The 25,781-nt window shown below is 43.9% G+C and overlaps 2 protein-coding genes across 2 annotated transcripts in view; one reads left to right on the top strand and one right to left on the bottom strand.

Annotated features, from left to right (window-relative positions):
- The window catches only part of TBCD (tubulin folding cofactor D), a 175,603-nt gene extending 150,711 nt beyond the window's left edge, over window positions 1–24,892 (bottom strand). The window contains exons 1-6 of the mRNA XM_036835790.1: window positions 24,511–24,892; window positions 23,180–23,230; window positions 4,870–4,967; window positions 3,797–3,898; window positions 2,389–2,535; window positions 388–443 (exon numbers count right to left, since the gene is read on the bottom strand). Of these exons, the coding sequence (XP_036691685.1) occupies window positions 388–443; window positions 2,389–2,535; window positions 3,797–3,898; window positions 4,870–4,967; window positions 23,180–23,230; window positions 24,511–24,718 (662 nt within the window). The 5' untranslated portion in view covers window positions 24,719–24,892. The remainder of the gene's footprint in view (window positions 1–387; window positions 444–2,388; window positions 2,536–3,796; window positions 3,899–4,869; window positions 4,968–23,179; window positions 23,231–24,510) is intronic.
- Window positions 16,591–17,216, top strand: LOC118886294 (60S ribosomal protein L17). Its single transcript, XM_036835809.1, has one exon. The coding sequence runs from the start codon at window positions 16,622–16,624 to the stop codon at window positions 17,174–17,176; it is 555 nt and encodes a 184-aa protein (XP_036691704.1). The 5' UTR covers window positions 16,591–16,621; the 3' UTR covers window positions 17,177–17,216.
- Window positions 24,893–25,781: the final 889 nt, after the last annotated feature.

Genomic DNA, 25,781 nt, shown 5'->3' with positions numbered 1-25,781 from the left:
ATCACAGCCCATGATCCCCACAAACCATGGTGTGGACTGCTTTCTAAGTGACTTTCAAAGGCTCTTCTAACTGCCACCCCCCCCACCAAGAGGGGAGGCCTGGCCCCGACGAAACTGCTACACCTATTCTAAATCTGCGCTCCCTTGACGGGCCCACAAACTCCTAACCCAGCGTCAGGTGACCCTGAGCCCCTAACCAGCACTGTCAGTGGTCACATCAGGTTCAGAGGTTTCCCGCACCCAAACAGCGTTGGGTTCCCTCAAGGAAAGCAGCAGAGTCCTCAGGACAGCAAAGACTTCCCCAAGCCTATCATCCCAGCATCCTCTCTGATGACAACAGACACACACAGGTGACACAGACAGTAAACCTTCTCAGAAAGCACTTACTTGGACACGAGGACAGCAGCTGCGTCTTGGGCCTTGTCGCTGACGACCAGGTAGGACTACAAGGAAGCGTAAAGGACAGGCACCGTTAAACACATGATGTAGACCTCAGGGACCCGCTCAGCCACCTGGTCCCACACTCAGCAGCTCCACAAGAGCCCAGGCTCACGGACAGAGGCCAGATTCCAAAGCTGCACGAACCACTCATAACGTGAGCTCAGGGCTACCGCTGCCACGTGTGTGCTCACCCTCAGCAAGAGCCCAATCCTCATACAGTGTGTGGTTACACCCCTTGAAACCCACATTTGCAAAAGCAGCAGAAAAATGAAGAGTGTACGTTGTTACCAAGAGTGTGCACAGAACACTCCTGGAACCCACCAGCACTCTGGCATTCACAACAGCTAGGAGGCCCCGCTCAGACGCAGGAGGGCCGAAGTTTAACGCAATCATTACGACACCTTAAGAGGTTTCCACTTCTCATCTCAACTGTTTTCCAAATGATACACTTAAAAGATCTTTTTTCTGGAGGACAAATTGTTAGAAATTAGGTCCTCTCCCCAGGCAATCCCACTTAGGAGACAAGCACTCAAAGGGTTAACGGAACACAGCTAGAAACAAACCACCTATCTAGAAAAGACTATTTTAGAAATGAAGATACAGTGGAGCACCTTTTCCCTTAAAGACTCTGAGGGAGACGTCTACTAACTGACACAAGACATTCAGACAGTCCTGCTCAGGGGAAAAGCAGGTCCCAGAACAGCAGGACACCAGGGGCCCTAGTACACAGGGGCCGCGAGGAGCACTGTGAAGAACAGGCAGGGAGCCAAATCCCTAAGTTCAAATTTAGATCCGCCACACGTGAGAAAGTGAGCTGGCTAAGTCACTTATTTTTACACCTGTTGCCTCCTCAGTAAAATGAGGATAAAAACAGTGAACTGCCTCATTAAGTAGGGTGAAAGGAGTTAATGTATGAAAAGCCTTTAGAACAGTGTCTGGCGCCCAGTAGGGGCTCAAAGAAGCTTAGTGTAAGTAAGTGTCGGGGGCAGGCTCTAAGATGGGCCCTGGTCCTGCCCACCAGTGCCCATGTCCCGTGTAATCCCTCCCACGCAGTTGGAGGACACGCTGACTTGCTTCTAACCAAGAGAACTCGGCAGGGGGTAGGAAGTCATTTCCATGACTGGGTCACACGTGAGTGTGACATGCATCTTGCTACAGCCCCTGCCCCTTGCTGGCTTTCACAGAATAAGCTGCCATCGCTGGGGGGGGCAGGGTGGGTTCCGAGTGGCAAACAGCCAGCAAAGCACTGAGGCCTCGGCCAACACCCTCGAGATCTGACTCCTGTCGGTGACCGTGAGAGCTTGGAAGCGACCTGCCCCCAGGCGAGCTCTGCCTGCAGCCTGGGGAGAGCTCGAGGGACAGGGCCCAGCGAAGCCACAGCCAGATTCCTGACCCACAGAAACTGTGAGATGATGAATGTGTGCTGTGTTAAACCATTCAAGTTCAGGGTAATATTTTCCACAGCAAAAGATAATACAATAATCTATGTCTACACATATAACATCTGTATCAGGAGAAGTCTGAAAAAATACACAAGTGTCATCTCTTGGTATTTGAGAGATTTCACCTTAATATTTTTCCTGCTTTTTATTTTCTGATTTTCCTACAATGATCATGTATTATTTATGTAATGTCAAAAATTAAATTAAAAATTAGATTTTAAATGGACCTTTAATTTGTCTTACCGTTACCCCCCGAAACCTATTCTAAGCTATCATCAGAGTATCTGCACTATCTACAGAGAAATGAGTTTTCCTAAGGTAATTCATCCTGACCCCTTTAGGAATTATCAGTTTCATGGTAAGTTATGAAATGGAATTTCACTTCACTGAAAAAGAGTAACAATGGCTGAAGAAATAAACAAATGTCACAAGTGTACCTAATTAAGCCCTAATGGCATGAGAAAGGACACTGGTCAGCGGCTCATTACTTCACAGCCATACTCACCTCTGCTATCTGGAGGATACGGTCCATGGTGGACACTCGCTCTTGCCCAGGCTGATTGTGGAGGTTGCCGTCAAGGCGTGAAAAATCAAACGGGATCAGGCAGGTCACGGAGAGCCACAGGAGGAGCACGTAGCGGGTCTCCCAGGTCTACAGGGCCAAGTCAAAGCAACGTGACTCCTGCGCAAGGGCAGCCACGCAGTCCTGCCACCCCCTCCCGCTCAGCGCCCACCCAGGCCTCCAAACGCCAGGGCCTCGGAGCCAGGCTGCAGAGCACCGCACCCCACCACATGCCCTGGGGCATGCAGCCAAGAGAAACTGCAAAAGGAACAAAGAAAAATCATAACATGTCAGTCTAATGGCTTCTCATCACTGGCACCCTTCAGCGTGTAATCAGCTTTTCAAGAAAATGGAAAACAGAAAAAGATTAAAAAAACATAAGACTTAAGAATAAAGAAAAAATTCTCAACTTCCAGTCACAGAGGAGTCAATAAAACAAAATTCTGCTTTGGTCCCAGACTCCCCATCAGAGGCATGAGAAGCAGAGGAGAGCAGGGCACATGCAGAGCAAGACAATTCCCTGAGTTTGCAGTTACAACCTGCGTGCCCTTCTGAATGCGTCCTGTGCCCAAGAGCGCTCCCCATCACGCTGGACTGCAAGGTTGGCCACTGGCGGGCATCTGGGAACCTGGTTTTCGGGGAACGTTCCCACCATTCCCTAACTGATGAGGGTCACTCTGTGCCCAGGCCGTTTGTACAAACCATGTGGCTTATGCTGAACACCTGCTTTCCTTCTGGGTTTTAGTATGTGCCTGGCAGAGTACCCAGATGACCAGCCCGCACAGAAATCGTGGGTGCCGGCCCCTACGACCTTCCTGGTGGACAACACCTATACGTGTTCTCACAACTTGGTGCTGCGGAATCACAAGTGCCTTGCGTGACCCAACAGGGAGACGATTCCGGAAGCTCACTCCTGGTTTCCTTTGGACTTCGCCCCATGTGCCTTCTCCCTCTGCTGATTTTGCTGTAGTAAATCATAGCCATAAGGATGACTACATGCCAATTCCTGTAGTGATCCTAGGAAATCACTGGACTTGGGGTGGTCTTGGGGACCCCCAACATAGTTCTATTTTAAGTTAAAAAAATTTGGATGATGATATAGTTATCATCACACTGTATGGAGGTTTATTGTTTTCTTTATAAAGGGCATTTTTTTAAATAAAATAATTCAAAGTAACATACATAAAAAGAGAAAGCCAAAGGAATAAATGAAAAGAGAGGGAATGACACAAAATAGTACAAGATAAAACTGAAGGAAACAGGAAAGGAAGCTGCCAGTGCAGGAGCAGGGAAAACCAGGGAATAAGTCGGGGGGACAGGAAATGAAGAGGAGGAGGAAAGGGACACTCACTTCATGGTCTTTAGGATTCTGATCTGTAAACATATCTAAAACAGGCTTCACATCAGCTACTTCGTGTGGAAATAAACGAAGAAATGTTTTATATCCTCGAACCTATCAAATAAAGACATTGAATTATTATATAATTAGAAAATAAAGTAGCAAAATTATTTTTTTCTCTATTACCAAAAATCACCACCTATGCCACCCAATGATCAAAGAGAATTACATCACATTACAGTGATACAACTTAGTAAGACTAAACAATAAGAAAGCTACCTTTACTTCTTAAATCATTTCATAAATATGTTGTCCCAATTTGACCAACCAATCTTGGTTCATCAGAAATATAGCTATGTTACAAACGAACAAGTTTTGCTTCTACCTTGATTATGAGGAATAAGTCCTCGGGAACCCAAAAGGTCCCAAATTCATTAAGGCTTCCATGAAACGCGGTGGCACTACACCTTCAGGAGAGACCCTGCATTCAACCAACTGAGGGCAAGGAGTGTGCACACAGGCCTCCCTCCACCACACAGCAGGCCCCACAGAAGCAAAACCCCAGCCGAGATGGCCAAGTCTCTCCCATGGTACGTATGGACCAGCACACACATCACCGGGGAGCCTGTAAGAATGCAGAATATCAGGCCTCACACCAGACCCACTTACTCAGAATCTGCATCATAACAAGATCCCTGAAAAGCCATCTGCACATCCATATCTGAGAAGCACTTCCACTCCCAAGTTTATTTCCTTTTTCCTTGTAAGAAACTTTTCTCAGTTACTCACATATATATACGTATATATGTATATATATATCCTCTCCGTCCCTTTCTGGCTAGCTGGTGCTTGATCCATTCAAATACAAGACGCAGAAAACAATGCTGAAAAGCACTGTTTCAGCCAAAGGGTCCCCTGGATCACTAACATCTGATCTCCAGCATGTGGTAAAAAGAGAAAGCATGAAACCCACAACTTTTGTATGAGAACAATCTTTCCTGAGAGATACCATTTTGGAAGGTACTTCTGAACCGAGTATATTAAGAAAGTGTTCTGTCAACTACAAAGTGCTATGTAAATATTACCTTGGTGATGATGTAAAGAAATTTAAAAGCCAGATGTACGAGGTCAGCCGGAGATTTCTTATCTCGCACAAATTCCAACAACAAGTTCATCATCCATTCTAGGGAAAAACATATATAAAATATTTCCTGTTAAACATCAACATGACATTAAAACAAAATGCCAAAAGAAAAAAGGGCTATTTAGAAATATAAGAATGGTTTAATATTAGTAAATCTATATAATCCAAGTATCAATAGAGCAAAAGAAAAAAAAAAACACTTTCATCTTCACAGTTTCTAAAAGGGCACTAGCGTTAATACAACATTTATTCCTGCTTTTAAAATGTAAGGAAAATATTCTTATTTTTTATTATTATTCTATATCAAATCAATATCTAATACCATGCTTTACAGAAAATACCTCTACAACTACTATGACCTAATAACAATCTGGTTCTAACCAATGTAATAAGACAGAAGAAAAAGGATTTCCACTTCCAGTTATACAGGAATAATTGATATGGAACTGCCTTACCACCAACAACAATCAGAGAACAGGACAATTATATTGTCAGACACTGGAACAACAGGCAGCACATGGTAAACCAACTGCAATCTACAGCCACCCAGGCCGTCCACCAGAAGGTAATTTTTAGAACCCAGTGCAGAGAGGGGGGGACTCAAGAATAGCAAAGACTGGAGTTCAAGGAGACTGAGTCAGCTGAAATTTGCAGGGCAGCATGCCAGAGGAAGCTAAGCAGAGAATGAGCTCTGGAAGTCTGCAGAGGTCCCCTCGAATCTTTGGGTGAATCTTCACAGGCACGGTGGTTAGTCCACTAGGCTGGGTAAGAACTGCCAGGAAGCACTAAGGCAGAGTTCCCATAGCTCATATAGGGCTGGCATTCAAATTCCACAAGGCCAGAGTGCAGAGTCCTTGTTGAGCACCCAGAGCAACCAGCAGACATTCCAGAAATGTCTCTCCTTAGTAGTAACGCTAAATTAGAGAAAAACAAGAGAAAAAGCTATACCTGCCCTAACAAACCTTAAAGGATATACATGATATACAATTAACTAAACTGTCTTGCCAAACTTCAACACTTTAAAGACAAAAACCTTAAACCCAACAACATAACCATCACAATGTCCATGATCCACTAAAAATTTACTAGACATATAACTAAAACTGCTGTGACCCCTAACAGAAGGAAAACCAGTCAACAGAAATGACCAGGGACTTCCCTGGTGGCGCAGCGGTTGAGAATCCGCCTGCCAATGCAGGGGACATGGGTTCAATCCCTGGCCCAGGAAGATCCCACGTGCCATGAAGCAACAAAGCCTGTGCACAACTACTGAGCCTGTGCTCTATAGCCCGTGAGCCACAACTACTGAGCCCCCATGCCACAACTACTGAAGCCCGCGTGCCTAGAGCCCATGCTCCGCAACAAGAGAAGCCACCACAATGAGAAGCCTGCGCACCACAACGAAGAGTAGCCCCCGCTTGCCTCAACTAAAGAAAGCCCACGTACAACAAAGAAGACCCAACGCAGCCAAAACAATAAGTAAAAAAATAAATTTATAAAAATAAAAAAAAAGAAATGACCAGAAATGACAAAGATGATATAATTACTAGATGTAAACTTTAAATACTACAAAATATCCTCAAGGATGTAAAAGAAAACATGAACAATATACAGCACGCAGACTTCTTAGTTGCAGCATGCAACTAAGATAGATATTTAAAAAAACAGAAGATATTTAAAAAACAAACAACTTCAAGAGCTGGAAAATAAGATCCAAAATGAAAAATTAAATGGGATTAATAGCAGATTAGACACTGCAGAAGAAAAGATCAGAGAACTTGAAGACACAGTAATAAAAACTTCTACCCTAAGGGGAAAAAGGAAGTAAACAACTAAACAGCTTCAGCAACACTGCCACAGTATCAAGTGTATCTGCAGATGTGTGACTGGAGTCCAAGGGGAGAGGATGGAGGCAAGGGCAAAAGAAATACCTCAAGAAATAAGAGGCAAAAAATTTTCAAATCTGATAAAAACTATAAACCTATCAATCCAAAAGGTTCAGCAAACTCAAAGCAGGATAAAAAGGAAAAAAACCACACCATGGCCTGTCATAATCAAATTGTTGAAAACCAGCAGTAAAAAGAAAATTCTAAAAGCAGCCAGAGAAAAAAGCACACACTACACAGAGAAATAGAGATGAGTAAAGACAGACTTCCTGGGACTTCCCTGGTGGTCCAGTGGTTAAGAATCTACCTTCCAATGCAGGGGATGCGGGTTCGATCCCTGGCTGGGGAACTAAGATTCCACATGCCGCAGGGCAACTAAGCCTGCATGCCACAACTAGAGATCCCACGCACCACAACTACTGAGCCCATGCGCCACAACTAGAGAGAGGCCCATGTGCCGCAACGAAAGATCCCACATGCCGCAACGAAGATCCCACGTGCCACAACTAAGACCTGACACAGCCAAATAAATAAATATTGAAAAAAAAAGACAGACTTCCCATCAGAACCAATCAAGCCATATCTTTTAAAATGCAGAAAGAAAAAACTGTCAACCTAGAATTCTATAACCAGCAATATATCTTTCAAAAATGCAAGTGAAGGGACTTCCCTGGTGGTCCAGTGGGTAAGACTCCGTGCTCCCATAGCAGGGGGTCCAGGTTTGATCCCTGGTCAGGGAACAAGATCCTACATGCTGCAACTAAGAGTTTGCATGCCTCAACTAAAGACCCCGCATGCCGCAACTAAGAAGTCCACGTGCCACAACTAAGAACTGGCGCAGCATAAATAATTTTTTTTAAAAAATGCAAGTGAAGCAAACTATCAAACAAAAGCTGAAAGAATTCAACACCAGTAGATTTACACTAGAAGAAATGTTAAAGTAAATTCCTCAAACAGAAAATAACTACCAGACAGAAAACTACAATTTACAGAAAGCAAAGAATAAAAGTGGAAATAGTAAATACATGGATAAATATTAAAGATTTTTTTCTCATTTTTAAATTTCCTTGGAAAAATAACTGTGTTTAAAGTGAAAACAATACACTGTAAGATTATAACATACACAGAGGCAAGATGTATGACAAATTGGCGGGAGATGGGAGTCCTCCTATGAGGCTCTCATGTTATACACGAAACAGTGTGACATCATGTGAAGGTAGACTGTGATACATATTGAGGACACATATTGTAAATCCTAGAGTAATCACTAAAAATATAAAACAAAGGAACAGCTAATGAGACAACAGTGGAAACAAAATCAAATACCAAAAAATGCTAAATTAATACAAAAGAAGGTAGGAAAGAGTAAAGAAGAAACAAAACATAAGTGGGGCAAATACTAAGCAAAGAGCAAGAATTGAGAGCTACATTAAATGACCTAAACACTACAATTAAAAGGTAAGGATTACCAAACTGAATTTTAAAAATAGGAAGACCCGACTACATTCTCTCTACGTGAAATGCGCTTTAAAAATAAAAATGTAGCTAGTTAAATGTAAAAGGGATGGACTTCCCTGGTGGCGCAGTGGTTAAGAATCCACCTGCCAATGCAGGGGACACAGGTTCAAGCCCTGGTCCAGGAAGATCCACATGCCGTGGAGCAACTAAGCCCATGTGCCACAACTACTGAGCCTGCGCTCTAGAGCCCACGAGCCACAACTACTGAGCCCACGTGTCACAGCTACTGAAGCCTCCACGCCTAGAGCCCATGCTCCACAACAAGAGAAGACACTGCAATGAGAAGCCCACGCACCGTAACAAAGAGTAGACCCCGCTCGCCACAACTAGAGAAAGCCCACGCATAGCAACGAAGACCACACGCAGCCAAAAATAAATAAATAAAATAAATAAATTTATTTTTTTAAAAAAAAGTAAAAGGGAGAAGAAAGATACACCAAGCAATCACTAACTATAAGGAAGCTTGAGAGGCCACATCAATATCAGACAAAATGGACCTCAGAACAAGGACTATTACAGAGAAAAAGAGAACTTTTTTTTTTTTGGCCACTCAGTTTTCAGGATCTTAGTTCCCAGACCAGGGATTGAACCCGGGCGCCCTGCAGTGTAAGCACAGAATCCTAACCACTGGACAGCAAGGGAATTCCCAAAGAAGACATTTTATAATGATATAAGGATCAATTCATCATGAAGACTTAACCATCCTACAAGAGCATACATGAAATTAAAGAACTTCAAGATAAAGCAAAAACTGAGAAAACTGAAAGGAGGAAGAGACAAATCTATAGAGTTGAAGATTTCAATACTCCTCTCCCAAGAATTGATAGAACTACTGAAAAGAAAATCAGTAAGGACATAAAAGACCCAAACAACACTATTGACCACCTTATTTAAATGACACTTAAATGGCACTCCAACCAAAAGCAGAAAGACATTCTTCTCAAGTACACATGGAACTCTGAACAAAACAGACCCATATGCTGGGCTGCAAGTCTTAATAACTGTAAAAGGTTGCAATTTGCACCTAGGAAATGCAGGGTAAAACTACAATGAGATACCACTACACACCCACTAAAATGACTAAAATCAGGAAGACTGACAATACTAAGTGCTGATGAGGATGTAGGGTAACTGGAATTCTCATAGATTGTTGCTGGCAATGTAAAATGGTACAACCTTTATGAAAACATGGCATGTTGGCAGTTTATCATAAAACCTACCTTTACTATACACCCAGCAATTCCACTCTTACATAGAAATGAAAACATACATCCACCCAAAGAATTGTCTGTGAATGTTCATAGTAGCACTAGTAACAGCCCAAAGCTGGAAACAACCCAAAAGTCCATCAACAGGTGAAAGAATAAAGTATGGTTCAACAGAAAAGGAACAAACTGCTGGTACACATGCAACAACACGGATGAGTCTCAGAAATACTATTTCAACAGAAGAAACCAGAGAGTAAGTAGAACACTGGTTGCCCAGGGCCAGGGTGGGGGTCGTGACTGCAAAGGGACATGAAGTGACTTCTTGGGGTGCTGGAAATTTTTTACACCTTAATAGTGGGGAAGGTGCATACATCTGTCAAAGCTCAAACTGTATACTTAAAATGGGTGTGTTTTATCGTATGTAAATTATATCTCAATAAAGTTAACTCTTAAAAAAATTTTTAAAGGAAGAATGAAAAGGTATACCATGGATAAAGACATCAAGTTAACATTATTTAAAAACCATATAATTATTTACCTTTTTAGAAAACTCAAAAGAAACTGAAAAAGTAGTGAAGTATTTCATTATACACTAAACCTTGAAAACATTATGCTGAGTTAAAGATACTAATCACAGAAGACTGTATATTGCCTGATTCCACTATATGAAATGCACAAAATACACAAATCCACAGAGACAGATCGTGGTCACCAGGGACTGGATGGAGAGGGAATCGAAAGTGACCGCTGATGATGAGTATGAGTTTCTTTTTGGAGTGATGAAAATGGTCAGGAATTAGTGGTGATGGTTGCACAACTCTGTGATATACTAAAAAACAATGAAGTATACATTTAAAAGGGTAAACTCTAAGGTATGTAAAAAAAAAATTTTTTTTTTTTTTTGCTGTGCCATGCAGCTTGCAGGATTTTAGTTCCCTGACCAGGGATCGAACCCAGGCCCACCGCAGTGAAAGCATCAAGTCCTAACCACTGGACCGCCAGGGAATTCCCTATGGTATATAAATTATATCACAATAAAGCTGTTATTTTTTAAAATATGTGTGTATACATATATTCCATGACAGTGTTGCCATTTACAAAATAAGTATACAAAGTATATTTTCGCTATACACCAGCAAAAATCAGTTAGAAAACGTAACAGTTTCACAAGCGCAATAAAAGATAAAAAAACATACTTAGAAATAAACTTAAAAACATGTTTCCAGGAATCACCTAAATAAAATTACCACACTTTACTGAGAGACACAAAAGATGTGAATAATTTAGAGACACAATATTATGTTCTTAGAGAGGAAAACTCAATCTTGTAAAGATGTCAAATCTCCCTACATGAATTTGTGGATTTAACAGAATTTCAAAAGAATTTTCCGGGGGTGATAAAATAATTCTGAAGTGCACCTGCATTAATGAAAGGGCAAGACAACAGTGAGAAAAGTAAGAAGGTCGGATCCTGACAAAACAAATTACAATGCAATTAATGCAAACCAAAACGACAAGGATAAAAGAGCATAGAGCTAGATTAAGGGAACAGAACAGAAAGGCTAGAAACAAAGGCCAATATATGTGAGTATTTAATACACATTTACAATGGCATTTCACACTAGGGTTGGGGGTAGCCTGCTGGACTATTCAACAAATGAGGCTCACAATAGAGATAGGAAAAATAAACTTCTAAAGCAAACTATCAAAGGCCAAACACAAAAGAAGAGCCTGATAGTTTTGACAATATACATATATTTTAAAATTGAGTACACAAAATATACTATGTAATATTAAAAGGAAAAAGCAAACATCATGAAGTAGGTCCAGGACCAGCATCCACGACTATTGTTTCCTTCTTCTAAAAGGAACCTTTTCCAGTTCACTTTACACTAAACTCTCAAAACTCATTCAGATCACTCTGAACAACTCACAGTAAGTGTTACTATTTTGTGATCCACTATGGAGACAGGTTTCGGGCAAGAATAAAGGCAGTGCCACAGGTTCAAGGTTGTGACTTAGAGAGACGAGTGTCACACCACCTTTCACCTCCTGAGCAATGGGCATTCCTAATGGGAACTGCCATGAACCCAAGATCGACCATAAAAGGTGGCCTGGGGAGCCCACCGCCCTGCCCTTCCCCTGCAGCACTGCCAGCCTCAGGCAAGCTCACGTCTCAGACATCAGAAGCATCTTCCCTGTACCTGGCCCTCACCTAGTACCCACCAATCTTCAGTTACCACTCATGAGGCCTGCAAGCTTTCCCAGGAAGAAAGAAGACAGGGCTGATCTCAAAGAATCCTAGAATCCAGAATTTAGAGGATTTGTAAAGCATTTGTTTAAAACAGCCTTGAGGACTTGTAGATTTCTCATCATCTTTAGTCTGAGGGTCTGAGTGGACTGTCTGCATTTAAATCTTGGCTGGAACACTAAATAGCTGTGTGTCCTTGGGTAAGTTAACCTCTCAGAACTCTGCTGCATTTTCTTCTCTGTAAACTGTGGTTAATAATAATGACCTTCTGGGACTTCCCTGGTGGCACAGCGGTTAAGAATCCGCCTGCCAATGCAGGGGACACAGGTTCAAGCCCTGCTTCGGAAAGATCCCACATGCTGCGGAGCAACTAAGTCTGTGGGCCACAACTACTGAGCCTGTGTTCTAGAGCCTGCAAGCCACAAGTACTGAGCCCGCGAGCCACAATTACTGAGCCCGCGTGCCACAAATACTAAAGCCCATGCGCCTAGAGCCCATGCTCCACAACAGGAGAAGCCACCGCAATGAGACGCCCGCGCACCGCAACGAAGAGTAGCCCCCGCGCGCAGCAACCAGAGAAAAGCCTGCGCCCAGCAACGAAGACCCAACACAGCTGAAAATTTGAAAAATAATAATTTTTAAAATTGTTTTAAATAAATAAACTGTGTGCAAAAAACTAAATAAATAATAATAATGATGATCTTCCACAGGTATTACGAGATTACTGTGATGATTAAATTAACTGATTCATTTAAAAATTGTTTAGAACAAGGTAAAAACATCAAGTGAATGGATATGAATGGACAATTCACAAAGGGAGAAATACTGTGCAAATGTAACAATAAATGATAAAAATAAAAATTCACCTTCACTAGGAAACAACAAAATGCAAAATAAAAGCACATGATCCCTTTTCATCCTTTAATAGATAACTTTATGTTGGTAAAGATTTCAAATATTCAAATCCAGTCTTGGCAACAATGTAAAAGAAAAGGACACTTTCATATACTGTGGATGGAAACATAAGGTGAATTTGAAGTATCAAAAGCCCACCACTCCCACTTCCTGAAAATTACTCTAACAAAATATCTGGAAATTGCGCAAAGAGGTGTGTTAAGGATGTTTGTTGGGCTACTTGCAAGAGTACAAAACTGGACAAAACAGGAGTCCACACACATCTGCCTCTCACTGCTCCTAAGACCCAGTAAAATAAAAGTACAGCTGCACAAAATGGAAAGTCCTGACCAGCTGCAAGAATAGGGAGAAAGCGGTTGTAAAGACTTCTGGGAGAGGGACTTCCCTGGCGGTCCAGTGTTTAAGACTTCGCCTTCCATTGCAGGGGGTGTGGGTTTGATCCCTGGTCAGGGAGCTAAGATCCCACATGCCTCATGGCCAATAAAACCAAAACATAAAACAGAAGCAATATTGTAACAAATTCAATAAAGACTTTAAAAATGGTCCACATCAAAAAAAAGACTTCTGGGAGAAAGGCAGCTCCAAATTAAGCAGGCAGAGAAGGCCACGTCATACATGCCCACCTGCACAGCCAAGGAGAGCTCAGAGTCAGCAAGTGCAGTGGGGCCCAAAGCAGGGAGGGGCCTGCGATCGCTGTAGCCCCAGAATCACTCACCGGGGACCAAACTCTGAACAAATACTTAAGTAAATGAAGGATTCTCCGGAGGAGACAGGAGTACCCCAGGTAAAGGCCTTCATTCTGGCATCTGGAACATCCTTGATGTTAGATAGAAATCTCGACCAACTCACTTGTTCTAAGAGAAAATCTGTCCATCAACTCGCCATACTGCCCCACAAGGAGCTGCCCATCAGAATCCCGTTCAGGAAAAGTCTAGATGAAAATGCTCCAAGGCAGAAGGAAGAAGAGCTACAATTCTGCAGCCTGTGGAAGGAAAACCACATTCACAGAAAAACAAAATGAAAAGGCAGAGGACTTTGCACCAGATGAAGGAACAAGATAAAACCCCAGAAAGACAACCAAATGAAGTGGAGATAGGCAACCTTCCAGAAAAAGAATTCAGAATAATGATAGTGAAGATGATCCAGGACCTCGGAAAAAGAATGGAGGCAAAGATCGAGAAGATGCAAGAAATGTTTAACAAACACCAAGAAGAATTAAAGAACAAACAAACAGAGATGAACAATACAACAACTGAAAGGAAAAATACGCTAGAAGGAATCAATAGCAGAATAACTGAGACAGAAGAACGGATAAGTGACCTGGAAGACAGAAAGGTGGAATTCACTGCCGTGGAACAGAATAAAGAAAAAAGAATGAAAAGAAATGAAGACAACCTGAGAGATCTCTGGGACAACATTAAACGCAACAATATTCGCATTATAGGGGTCCCAGAAGGAGAAGAGAGAGAGAAAGGACCCGAGAAAACATCTTTAGAGATTACAGTCAAAAACTTCCCTAATATGGGAAAGGAAATAGCCACCCAAGTCCAGGAAGTGCAGAGAGTCGCAGGCAGGATAAAACCAAGGAAAAACACGCCAAGACACAGAGTAATCAAATTGACAAAAATTAAAGACAAAGAAAAATTATTGAAAGCAACAAGGGAAAAACAACAAATAACATACAAGGGAACTCCCATAAGGTTAAGAGCTGATTTCTCAGCAGAAACTCTACAAGCCAGAAGGGAGTGGCATGATATATTTAAAGTGATGAAAGGGAAGAAACTACAACCAAGATTACTCTACCTGGCAAGGATCTCATTCAGATTCTACAGAGAAATCAAAAGCTTTACAGACAAGCAAAAGCTAAGAGAAGTCAGCACCGCCAAACCAGCTCTACAACAAATGCTAAAGGAACTTCTCTAAGTGGGAAACACAAGAGGAGAAAAGGACCTACAAAAACAAACCCATAACAATTAAGAAAATGGTAATAGGAACATACATATCAATAATTACCTTAAACGTGAATGGATTAAATGCTCCAACCAAAAAACGCAGGCTCGTTGAATGGTTACAAAAACAAGACCCATATATATGCTGTCTACAAGAGACCCACTTCAGACCTAGGGACACATACAGACTGAAAGTGAGGGGATGGAAAAAGATAGTCCATGCAAATGGAAATCAAAAGGAAGCTGGAGTAGCAATACTCATATCAGATAAAATAGACTTTAAAATAAAGAATGTTACAAGAGACAAGGAAGGACACTACATAATGATCAAGGCATCAATCCAAGACAAGACATAACAGTTAAAAATATACATGCACCCAACACAGGAGCACCTCAATACATATGGCAACTGCTAACAGCTATAAAAGAGGAAATCAACAGTAACACAATAATAGTGGGGGACCTTAACATCTCACTTACACCAAAGGACAGATCATCCAGACAGAAAATTAATAAGGAAACACAAGCTTTAAATGACACAATAGACCAGATACATTTAATTGATATTTATAGGACATTCCATCCAAAAACAGCAAATTACACTTTCTTCTCAAGTGCACATGGAATATTCTCCAGGATAGATCACATCTTGGGTCACAAATCAAGCGTCGGTAAATTTAAGAAAATTGAAATTATATCAAGCATCTTTTCCAACCAAGATGCTATGAGATTAGAAATCAATTACAGGGAAAAAAACGTAAAAAACACAATCACATGGAGGCTAAACAATACATTATTAAATAACCAGGAGATCACTGAAGAAATCAAAGAGGAAATCAAAAAATACCTAGAGACAAATTACAATGAAAACACAACAATCCAAAACATATGGGATGCAGCAAAAGCAGTTCCAAGAGGGAAGTTTATAGCAACACAAGCCTACCTCAAGAAACAAGAAAAATCTCATATAAACAATCTAACCTTACACCTGAAGGAACAAGAGAAAGAACAAACAAAACCCAAAGTTAGTAGAAGGAAAGAAATCATAACAATCAGAGCAGAAATAAATGAAATAGAAACAAAGAAAACAATAGCAAAGATCAATAAAACTAAAAGCTGGTTCTTTGAGAAGATAAACAAAATTGATAAAGCCTTAGCCAGACTCATCAAGAAAAAAAGGAAGAGGACTCAAATCAATAAAATTAGAAATGAAAAAGGAGAAGTTACAATGGACACCACAGAAATACAAAGCATCCTAAGAGACTACTACAAGCAACTCTATGCCAATAAAATGGACAACCTGGAAGAAATGGACAAATTCTTGGAAAGTTATAACCTTCCAAGACTGAACCAGGAAGAAACAGAAAATATGAACAAACCGATCACAAGTAATGAAATTGAAACTGGGATTAAAAATCTTCCAACAAACGAAAGTCCAGGACCAGATGGCTTCACAGGTGAATTCTATCAAACATTTAGAGAAGAGCTAACACCCAACCTTCTCAAACTCTTCCAAAAAACTGCAGAGGAAGGAACACTCTCAAACTCATTCTAAGAGGCCACCATCACCCTGATACCAAAACCAGACAAAGATACTACAAAAAAAGAAAACTACAGACCAATTATCACTGATGAATATAGATGCAAAAATCCTCAACAAAATACTAGCAAACAGAATCCAACAACACATTAAAAGGATCATACACCACGATCAAGTGGGATTTATCCCAGGGATGCAAGGATTCTTCAATATACGCAAGTCAATCAATGTGATACACGATATTAACAAATTGAAGAATAAAAACCATATGATCATCTCAATAGATGCAGAAAAAGCTTTTGACAAAATTCAACACCCATTTATGATAAAAACTCTCCAGAAAGTGGGCACAGAGGGAACCTACCTCAACATAATAAAAGCCACATATCTCCTTTTCCGGTCAGCGGCCTGAGGTGACCTCTCAAAATGGTTCGCTATTCACTTGACCCAGAAAACCCCACAAAATCATGCAAGTCGAGAGGTTCAAATCTTCGTGTTCACTTTAAGAACACTCGTGAAACAGCCCAGGCCATTAAGGGTATGCATATCCGAAAAGCCACCAAGTATCTGAAGGATGTCACTTTAAAGAAGCAGTGTGTGCCGTTCCGTCGTTACAATGGTGGAGTTGGTAGGTGTGCCCAGGCCAAACAGTGGGGCTGGACGCAGGGTCGGTGGCCCAAAAAGAGTGCTGAATTTTTACTGCACATGCTCAAAAATGCAGAGAGTAATGCTGAACTTAAGGGCTTAGATGTAGATTCTCTGGTCATTGAGCATATCCAGGTGAACAAAGCCGCCAAGATGCGGCGCAGGACATACAGAGCTCACGGTCGGATCAACCCATACATGAGCTCTCCCTGCCACATTGAGATGATCCTTACTGAAAAAGAACAGATTGTTCCTAAACCAGAAGAGGAGGTTGCCCAGAAGAAAAAGATATCCCAGAAGAAATTGAAGAAACAAAAACTTATGGCCCGGGAATAAATGCTGCAAAAAATAAATGCAAATAAAAGTAAAAAAAAAAAAAAAAAAAAAAAAAGCCACATATGACAAACCCACAGCAAACATCATTCTCAATGGTGAAAAACTGAAAGCATTTTCTCTAAGATCAGGAACGAGACAAGGATGCCCACTCTTGCCACTATTATTCAACATAGTTTTAGAAGTCCTAGCCACGGCAGTCAGAGCGAAAAATAAATAAAAGGAATACAAATTGGAAAAGAAGAAGTAAAACTGTCACTGTTTGCAGATGACATGATACTATACATACAGAATCTTAAAGATGCCACCAGAAAACTATTAGAGCTAATCAATGAATTTGGTAAAGTTGCAGGATACAAAATTAATGCACAGAAATCTCTTGCATTACTATACACTAACAACAAAAGATCAGAAAGAGAAATTAAGGAAACAATCCCATTCACCACTGCAACAAAAAGAATAAAATACCTAGGAATAAACCTACCTAAGGAGGTAAAAGACCTGTACTCGGAAAACTATAAGACACTGATGAAAGAAATCAAAGATGACACAAACAGATGGAGAGATATACCATGTTCCCGGATTAGAAGAATCAATATTCTGAAAATGTCTATACTACCCAAAGCAACCTACAGATTCAATGCAATCCCTATCAAATTACCAGTGGCGTTTTTTACAGAGCTAGAAGAAAAAATCTTAAAATTGGTATGGAGACACAAAAGACCCCGAATAGCCAAAGCAGTCTTGAGGGAAAAAAACGGAGCTAGAGGAATCAGACTCCCTGACTTCAGACTATACTACAAAGCTACAGTAATCAAGACAATATGGTACTAGCACAAAAACAGAAATACAGATCAATGGAACAAGATAGAAAGCCCAGAGATAAACCCACGCACCTGTGGTCAACTAATCTATGACAAAGGAGGCAAGGATATACAATGGGGAAAAGACAGTCTCTTCAATAAGTGGTGCTGGGAAAACTGGACAGCTACATGTAAAAGAATGAAATTAGAACACTCCCTAACACCATACACAAAAATAAACTCAAAATGGATTAGAGACCTAAATGTAAGACCAGACACTGTAAAACTCTTAGAGGAAAACATAGGAAGAACACTCTTTGACATAAATCACAGCAAGATCTTTTTTGATCCACCTCCTAAAGTAATGGAAATAAAAACAAAAATAAACAAATGGGGCTTCCCTGGTGGCACAGTGATTAAGAGCCCGCCTGCCAATGCAGGGGATGTGGGTTCGAGCCCTGGTCCGGGAAGATCCCACATGCCGCAGAGCAACTAAGCCCGTGTGCCACAACTACTGAGCCTGCACTCTAGAGCCCGTGAGCCACAACTAGGGAAGCCCACGTGCCTAGAGCCCGTGCTCCGCAACGGGAGAGGCCACCGCAGTGGGAGACCCGCGCACCGCAACGAGGAGTGGTCCCTGCTTGTTGCAACTAGAGAAGGCCCGCGAGCAGCAATGAAGACCCAGTGCAGCCAAAAATAAATAAATAAAATAAATAAATTTTTAAAAATAATAATAATAAAAAAATAAACAAATGGAACTTAATGAAACTTAAAAGCTTTTGCAAAGCAAAGGAAACTACAAACAAGATGAAAAGACAACCCTCAGAATGGGAGAAAATATTTGCAAACGAATCAAAGGACAAAGGATTACTCCCCAAAATATATAAACAGCTCATGCAGCTCAATATTAAAAAATCAACCCAATCAAAAAATAGGCAGAAGACCTAAATAGACATTTCTCCAAAGAAGACATACAGATGGCCAAGAAGCACTTGAAAAGCTGCTCAACATCACTAATTATTAGAGAAATGCAAATCAAAACTACAATGAGGTATCACCTCACACCAGTTAGAAAGGGCATCATCAGAAAATCTATAAACAACAAATGCTGGAGAGGGTGTGGAGAAAAGGGAACCCTCTTGCACTACTGGTGGGAATGTAAATTGATACAGCCACTATGGAGAACAATATGGAGGTTCCTTAAAAAACTAAAAATAGAATTACCATATGACCCAGCAATCCCACTACTGGGCATATACCCAGAGAAAACCGTAATTCCAAAAGACACATGCACCCGAATGTTCACTGCAGCACTATTTACAATAGCCAGGTCATGGAAGCAACCTAAATGCCCATCAACAGACGAATGGATAAAGAAGTTGTGGTACATATATACAATGGAATATTACTCAGCCATAAAAAGGAACGAAATTGAGTCATTTGTTGAGAAGTGGATGGATCTAGAGACTGTCATACAGAGTGAAGTAAGTCAGAAAGAGAAAAACAAATATCGTATATTAATGCATGTATGTGGAACCTAGAAAAATGGTACAGATGAGCCGGTTTGCAGGGCAGAAGTTGAGACACAGATGTAGAGAATGGACATATGGACACCAAGGGGGGAAACTGCGGTGGGGTGGGGATGGTGGTGTGCTGAATTGGGGGATTGTGATTGACATGTATACACTGATGTGTATAAAAGTGATGCCTAATAAGAACCTGCAGTATAAACAAACAAACAAACAAAACAAAAAAAAATCAACCCAATCAAAAAATAGGCAGAAGACCTAAATAGACATTTCTCCAAAGAAGACATACAGATGGCCAAGAAGCACCTGAAAAGCTGCTCAACATCACTAATTATTAGAGAAATGCAAATCAAAACTACAATGAGGTATCACCTCACACCAGTTAGAAAGGGCATCATCAGAAAATCTACAAACAACAAATGCTGGAGAGGGTGTGGAGAAAAGGGAACCCTCTTGCACTACTGGTGGGAATGTAAATTGATACAGCCACTATGGAGAACAGTATGGAGGTTCCTTAAAAAACTAAAAATAGAATTACCATATGACCCAGCAATCCCACTACTGGGCATATACCCAGAGAAAACCATAATTCAAAAAGACACATGCACCCCAATGTTCATTGCAGCACTATTTACAATAGCCAGGTCATGGAAGCAACCTAAATGCCCATCGACAGACAAATGGATAAAGAAGATGTGGTACATATATACAATGCAATATTACTCAGCCATAGAAAGGAACAAAACTGGGTCGTTTGTAGAGACGTGGATGGATCTAGAGACTGTCATACAGAGTGAAGTAAGTCAGAAAGAGAAAAACAAATACTGTATATTAACGCATACATGTGGAACCTAGAAAAATGGTACAGATGAACCAGTTTGCAGGGCAGAAATAGAGACACATGTAGAGAACAAACGTATGGACTCCAAGGGGGGAAACTGGCGGGGGGGTGGTGGTGGGTGATGAATTGGGAGATTGGGATTGACATATATACACTAATATGTATAAAATAGATAACTAATAAGAACCTGCTGTATAAAAAAATAAATAAAATTAAATTAACAAAAAAAACACCCCCCCAAAAAAAAGAAAAAGAAAATGCTCCAACTTACAAAACAGAAGCAGAGGAGCCCTTGTCTGCATCCATTTGGCCTGAAACACGGACAGAACCAGCAAGATGAAAAGACCAAATTACAAAGAAAAGCTGACCCCAGGGGAAAGAGGAGAACCTCAGGAACAGTAGAGAACAGCCAGAACTCAGCTCAGAGAGACTCGGAAAGACAGCACAGCCCTCACGGAAGAACAGAGACCAGGAAAGCAGGTGATTCCAGTGCTTCCCTCAGCAACCCCCACCCTCTAAACCCCAGTAAATCAACAAAGAGAAACAAATCCACAAGGAAAAGAGAACAGAAGAAACAGTAGCTAAGAGACTTCAGCAGTGACTTCCAAGTTGTAACTGAGCCGCACAGGGGAAGCACAGAAGCAGAGCCCAGCGATGGGTCACAGTCGGGAAGCCAGAGGCCTGAGGTGCCGGGGACAGCCCAGGGTAGGACGAAGGTGGGGCTGAAAACACGAGTGGTCCAAGGCTCCAGGCCACAGCACCGTGCCCATACAGGCAGAAGACTAAAGGTTTATTTTTTTTTAATAAATTTATTTATTTTATTTTTGGCTGTGTTGGGTCTTCCTTGCTGCACACAGGCTTTCTCTAGTTGCAGCAAGCAGGGGCTACCCTTCGTTGCGATGCGCGGGCTTCTCATTGCGGTGGCTTCTCTCGTTGCGGAGCATGGGCTCTAGGTGCGCGGGCTTCAGTAGTTGTGGCTCGCGGGCTCTAGAGCACAGGCTCAGTAGTTGTGGCACTCGGCCTTAGCTGCTCCGCAACATGCGGGATCTTCCCGGACCCAGGCCCAAACCCATGTCCCCTGCACTGGCAGGCGGATTCTTAAGCACTGCACCACCAGGGAAGCCCTAAAGGTTTACTCTTGAGAGTGGAGAATACCACAGTAACTGGCCATATTTGGGTTTTTTTAATTTAAATCAAATAAAATTTAAGATTCAAAGAAAAAAACAAAAAATAAAATAAAATTCAGTTCCTCAGTCATACGAGCCATATTTCAAGTGCTCAACAGTCACAAGTGGCTAGTGGTGACCTTACCAGACAGCACAGATCTAGAACATTCCATCATTGCACAGAGCTATCCTGGACAGAGATGTCCTGAAGAGGGGAGGCTGAAGGGCTTAGAGCTGGAAGCCAGGCTTGGTGCCCGACTCAAAAGGGAATTCTGGGCTAGGAGGCCCACAGCAGGACCCTCCCCACAGGGCCACAGGGCCCAGCAGCTGGGTGTGTGCTCCTCAGGGAGGAAAACCGGACCTGTAAGACAACTTTGAAATATACCAAACCAAGGACAAGCAATCTTATAAAGTAAAAACAACTGTCAAAATAAATTCAAGGGGCTTCCCTGGTGGCGCAGTGGTTGAGAATCTGCCTGCCAATGCAGGGGACACGGGTTCGAGCCCTGGTCTGGGAAGATCCCACATGCCGCGGAGCAACTAAGCCCGTGAGCCGCAATTACTGAGCCTGCACGTCTGGAGCCTGTGCTCCGCAACAAGAGAGGCCGCGATAGTGAGAGGCCCGTGCACCATGATGAAGAGTGGCCCCCGCTTGCCACAACTAGAGAAAGCCCTCGCACAGAAACGAAGACCCAACACAGCCAAAAATAAATAAATAAATAAATTTATGAAAAAAAAAATAAAATAAAATAAATTCAAGAACATCTTCTACATGCAAAACAAAGATCCAAAAGCAGAACTATAAGGGAAAAGCTTAGGGACCCAGAGGATCACTCTTGGAAATTCACAGGCACACCAGAAGAAGGCAGAGCAGAGAAACGATCAAAAACACACCAGAAGTAAAGTTCCCTGTACCAAAGGATGCAAGTCTTCAGCCTAAAATTGTCCAGCTAATGCCCAGCATAAGAAAAAAAGCCTAGAGCGAGTCATACCCTCCTAAAATATCAGGTTCTAGAAAAGCCTCCTGAAAAAGAAACTCAGACTTGGACATGGCATAACTGGATGAAGGAAGACGATGGACCCATGCCTTCCATCCCCACCCAGCCAAGCTGCCAACCACACATGAAATGTATTTATTCTGCCTGAGACAGCTGAGAGTTCAGAAAACTTACCGTCTACAAAACCTGTTAAAAAAGAAAAACTAGCATGCACAGCACCAGCCCACTTTTTAAAAGGCACCTGTGTGCACGCTGAGGCTAACCCTTGGTGCCTCCCTGGTGATGTGTCTAAGATCTCCACAGCCCTGGGGGCAAGTAGCGATGATGACCCCATATCACAGGCAAGAAAACTCAGGCACAGAGCAGCTAAGTGGCAGAGCTGGGGTGTAAATCTAGGCGGTCTAGCCCCAGGGTTCATGACCTTAACCCCCATCCTATGCTGCCCTTCAACTGAAGTTACTATCGCTACTTTCCTCCTTCTCAAGTTCACTGCCAGGAGCAGGTGTTACTATTGTAGGCCCCACTAACCAGTAAGACCTGGGCACTTCATCCTGATACCCTCTGCTTGTGCGCAGGCGCGCAAACACACACACACTCCATGCACCAAGGCCTCTGTGATCATCTGTAACTGAATGATCAAAAATCAAAATCCTCAGCCTCTGTTCTTACCTAGGTGTGGGTCCAACAGGTGAGGCTGCTCCTGATATCTGTCCATTATTACTAAAAAGAAAAACAATGTGAGAATTAACATGCACATGAGCCTCGGAAACACTCGAGTTTTCCCACAGTGACTTGCAGGGCAGCTCCCAAGAGCACAGGCCAGCTGGAGTGAGGCCCCACCCACCCACTTCCTCAGGGCCACTGTGCCCTGGCCTCTGCTCTCTGCTTGCTCAGCACACCTTCCTCTCAGGTCCTCGCTTCTTCCTTCCTTCATGGCCTGCTGACAGCCAAGCTGAGTTCTCCCCTTCATTAGACACACACCTTCCACACCCTTCACTCTCCTCTGCCACACACACCAAGCCATGTGCCCTCCCAGCCCTCACACCACGGCCTCCTTAATCCCAGGCAGCCTGGTTTCCACTCCTACCAGCAGCTAGAACTGCTCCTATCAGATCCCACGACCACTTGGGCTACGGCAGTTCTTATGCGCCACACACCTCCACATCTGACCACTCCCTAGGAATGGGAAAGTGGGCTTTCACTGGTCCCTGGATATACACCTCACCCTCAGTACAGTTCTACGCCAGAGGTATTTTCAGTGCTAACCGCAGCCGACAGCCAGAGAAACAGCACAATCAAGCAACCAGCCCAAGTGGCAGAAGGGTATTCAAGCCCAGGGACGAGTTGCTGAAGTGTGTGCTCTTTCCACTCAGCCGGCCACACTGCCCCCTCCTGAAGTTCACCGTTGTCATTACAAACCCATGAAGACAAAATTATATAGAAATTTCTTTAGCTAAAAGGGTCCACGAGGACGGTTTTACTGAATCACAAAACCCTACGTAGTTATCTAACCACGGGATCCTAAGGAGTCATTTGGAAGTTACCCGTTATAGACAACGGCAAGGGTCCGTCTAAACTTGGAGAACCTAGACTAATAACTAAGCACCCTACGGTGCGCCTATCCGATATCCTGCGCCGCCCTGCATAGTCTTGGCAGAGCCATGGGCGCTGCCTACAGCTAAGGCTCTGGGTGGGGGCCCCACAACCGCACAGCCAGCCCGGCCCCCGCCCGCTCCAACCTGTTCTCGCCTCTCCTGATCCCACTGCCCCGTCCACACAGCTGTCTCGGACGAAATGCTCTTTGCTGTGGTCCCAGGGCAGGCTGGGGACAGGACTGGGAGATGAGCCGCCCAGGGGAGGTCCACCCGCCCCCTCCTGACGGAGGTCGGCCAGGAGGCCCACTGCCCTCCACCTCTCACGCGCGCCCGTGTCTGGGACCGCAAGAAAGGAGACCTGCACAGCCTGCGCTGCCCCCCTCCCCTCCTCCGGCCCGCGCGCACCCCGGAACCGCTCCAGGGCGCCCTCCCGGGCCGCGCGGTCTCCGAGCACCGCCGGTAGGCGGCCGAGCAGCTCCTTCGTCTCCACGCTCTCGCCGAACGACTCGAGAGAGGCGCCGCAGGCCAGCGCCGCGTCCTCCGCCGCATCCTCCGCCCGGTCCTCCACCGGATCCTCCACGGCACCCACGGCCGGCTCCTCGCTCAAGGCCATCCTCGGCGGCCGGACGGTGCCCGCAGACTCGCAGCCGGCTCCACACGCGCGCGGGGCGCGGGGCGTGGGACACGAGGCACCGAACACTCAAGACTGCTGAGACAGAGAAGGCGGCAATGACGCCGGCCCCGCCCCACGACCTCCGACCTTGCGCGCCGGCCCCGCTACAGAGCGCGCCGGCCGCCAAAATACTGCGCGCGGAGGCGGTGCCGAGCCCGAGGGGGGCGGGGCCAGAGGACTGGGTGGGGCGACAAGATCCCACAAGCCGGCTGCGCAGCCTTCCCCGAGCACGCGCGCTGAGTTCAGGTCCCGGGCGTCTTTCTGCGAAGCCGTCTGCAGGCGCCCAGGGCTGCAGTGGGAGTGGCTCCAGCCCGCTAGACAGGCACTTTCCAGACAACAGATGAGTGGGCGCTCGTAAAGCCCCGAAATAATTGGTGATTCGGGAGGAGTGATAACGGCGCGGCTCAGGTCTTCCGAGATGCACACACGGGTGGCCGAGGTGCCCGGCATCCCCGCCCCTCCACGGTGGCAGCCCGACACGCCGACCCCCTGGACACCCCGACCCCCTGACCACTCCAGGCACCCTCCAGGGCACACCCCCTACCCAAGGCTACCGCCACACACACACACACACCCTTCTTATCGAGCAAAAAACACCAGCTGCAAAACGGAGCGCGGGAGAGCGGCTGGGCAGTGGCTGCCGCACATGGGGGGGGGGGGTGTCTTCCTTCCACCTGTCCACCTCAGTAAGGTGGACCTGGAGCCCTGCTCAGCCCCAGAGATACTGCTCAAGAGGTGGGCCCATCTCATGGTCCCCAACTCTGCCTAAGCCAGAAACAGGAGACCCGAATCCACAGGGGGCCATGACATCAAATTCCACCTAAGCAAACCCCAGGTCTGTGTGAATTTCTGTACAAATGTCATGGAAGTATCCAAACTCCAAGTTCCCCTCAGATTGGAATAGGTAATGAGCCTGCCGGAGACCTTTCAGGTGGTCTGGGCCCCCATAAATTAACCCAGCTGCATGGAGGACGGAGACGCAGGTGAAACTAAGACACACACA

The sequence above is a fragment of the Balaenoptera musculus genome, chromosome 20 (genome assembly GCF_009873245.2).
Source record: "Balaenoptera musculus isolate JJ_BM4_2016_0621 chromosome 20, mBalMus1.pri.v3, whole genome shotgun sequence".
Lineage (NCBI taxonomy): Eukaryota > Metazoa > Chordata > Mammalia > Artiodactyla > Balaenopteridae > Balaenoptera > Balaenoptera musculus.
This window is presented reverse-complemented; position numbering and strand designations above follow the sequence as displayed.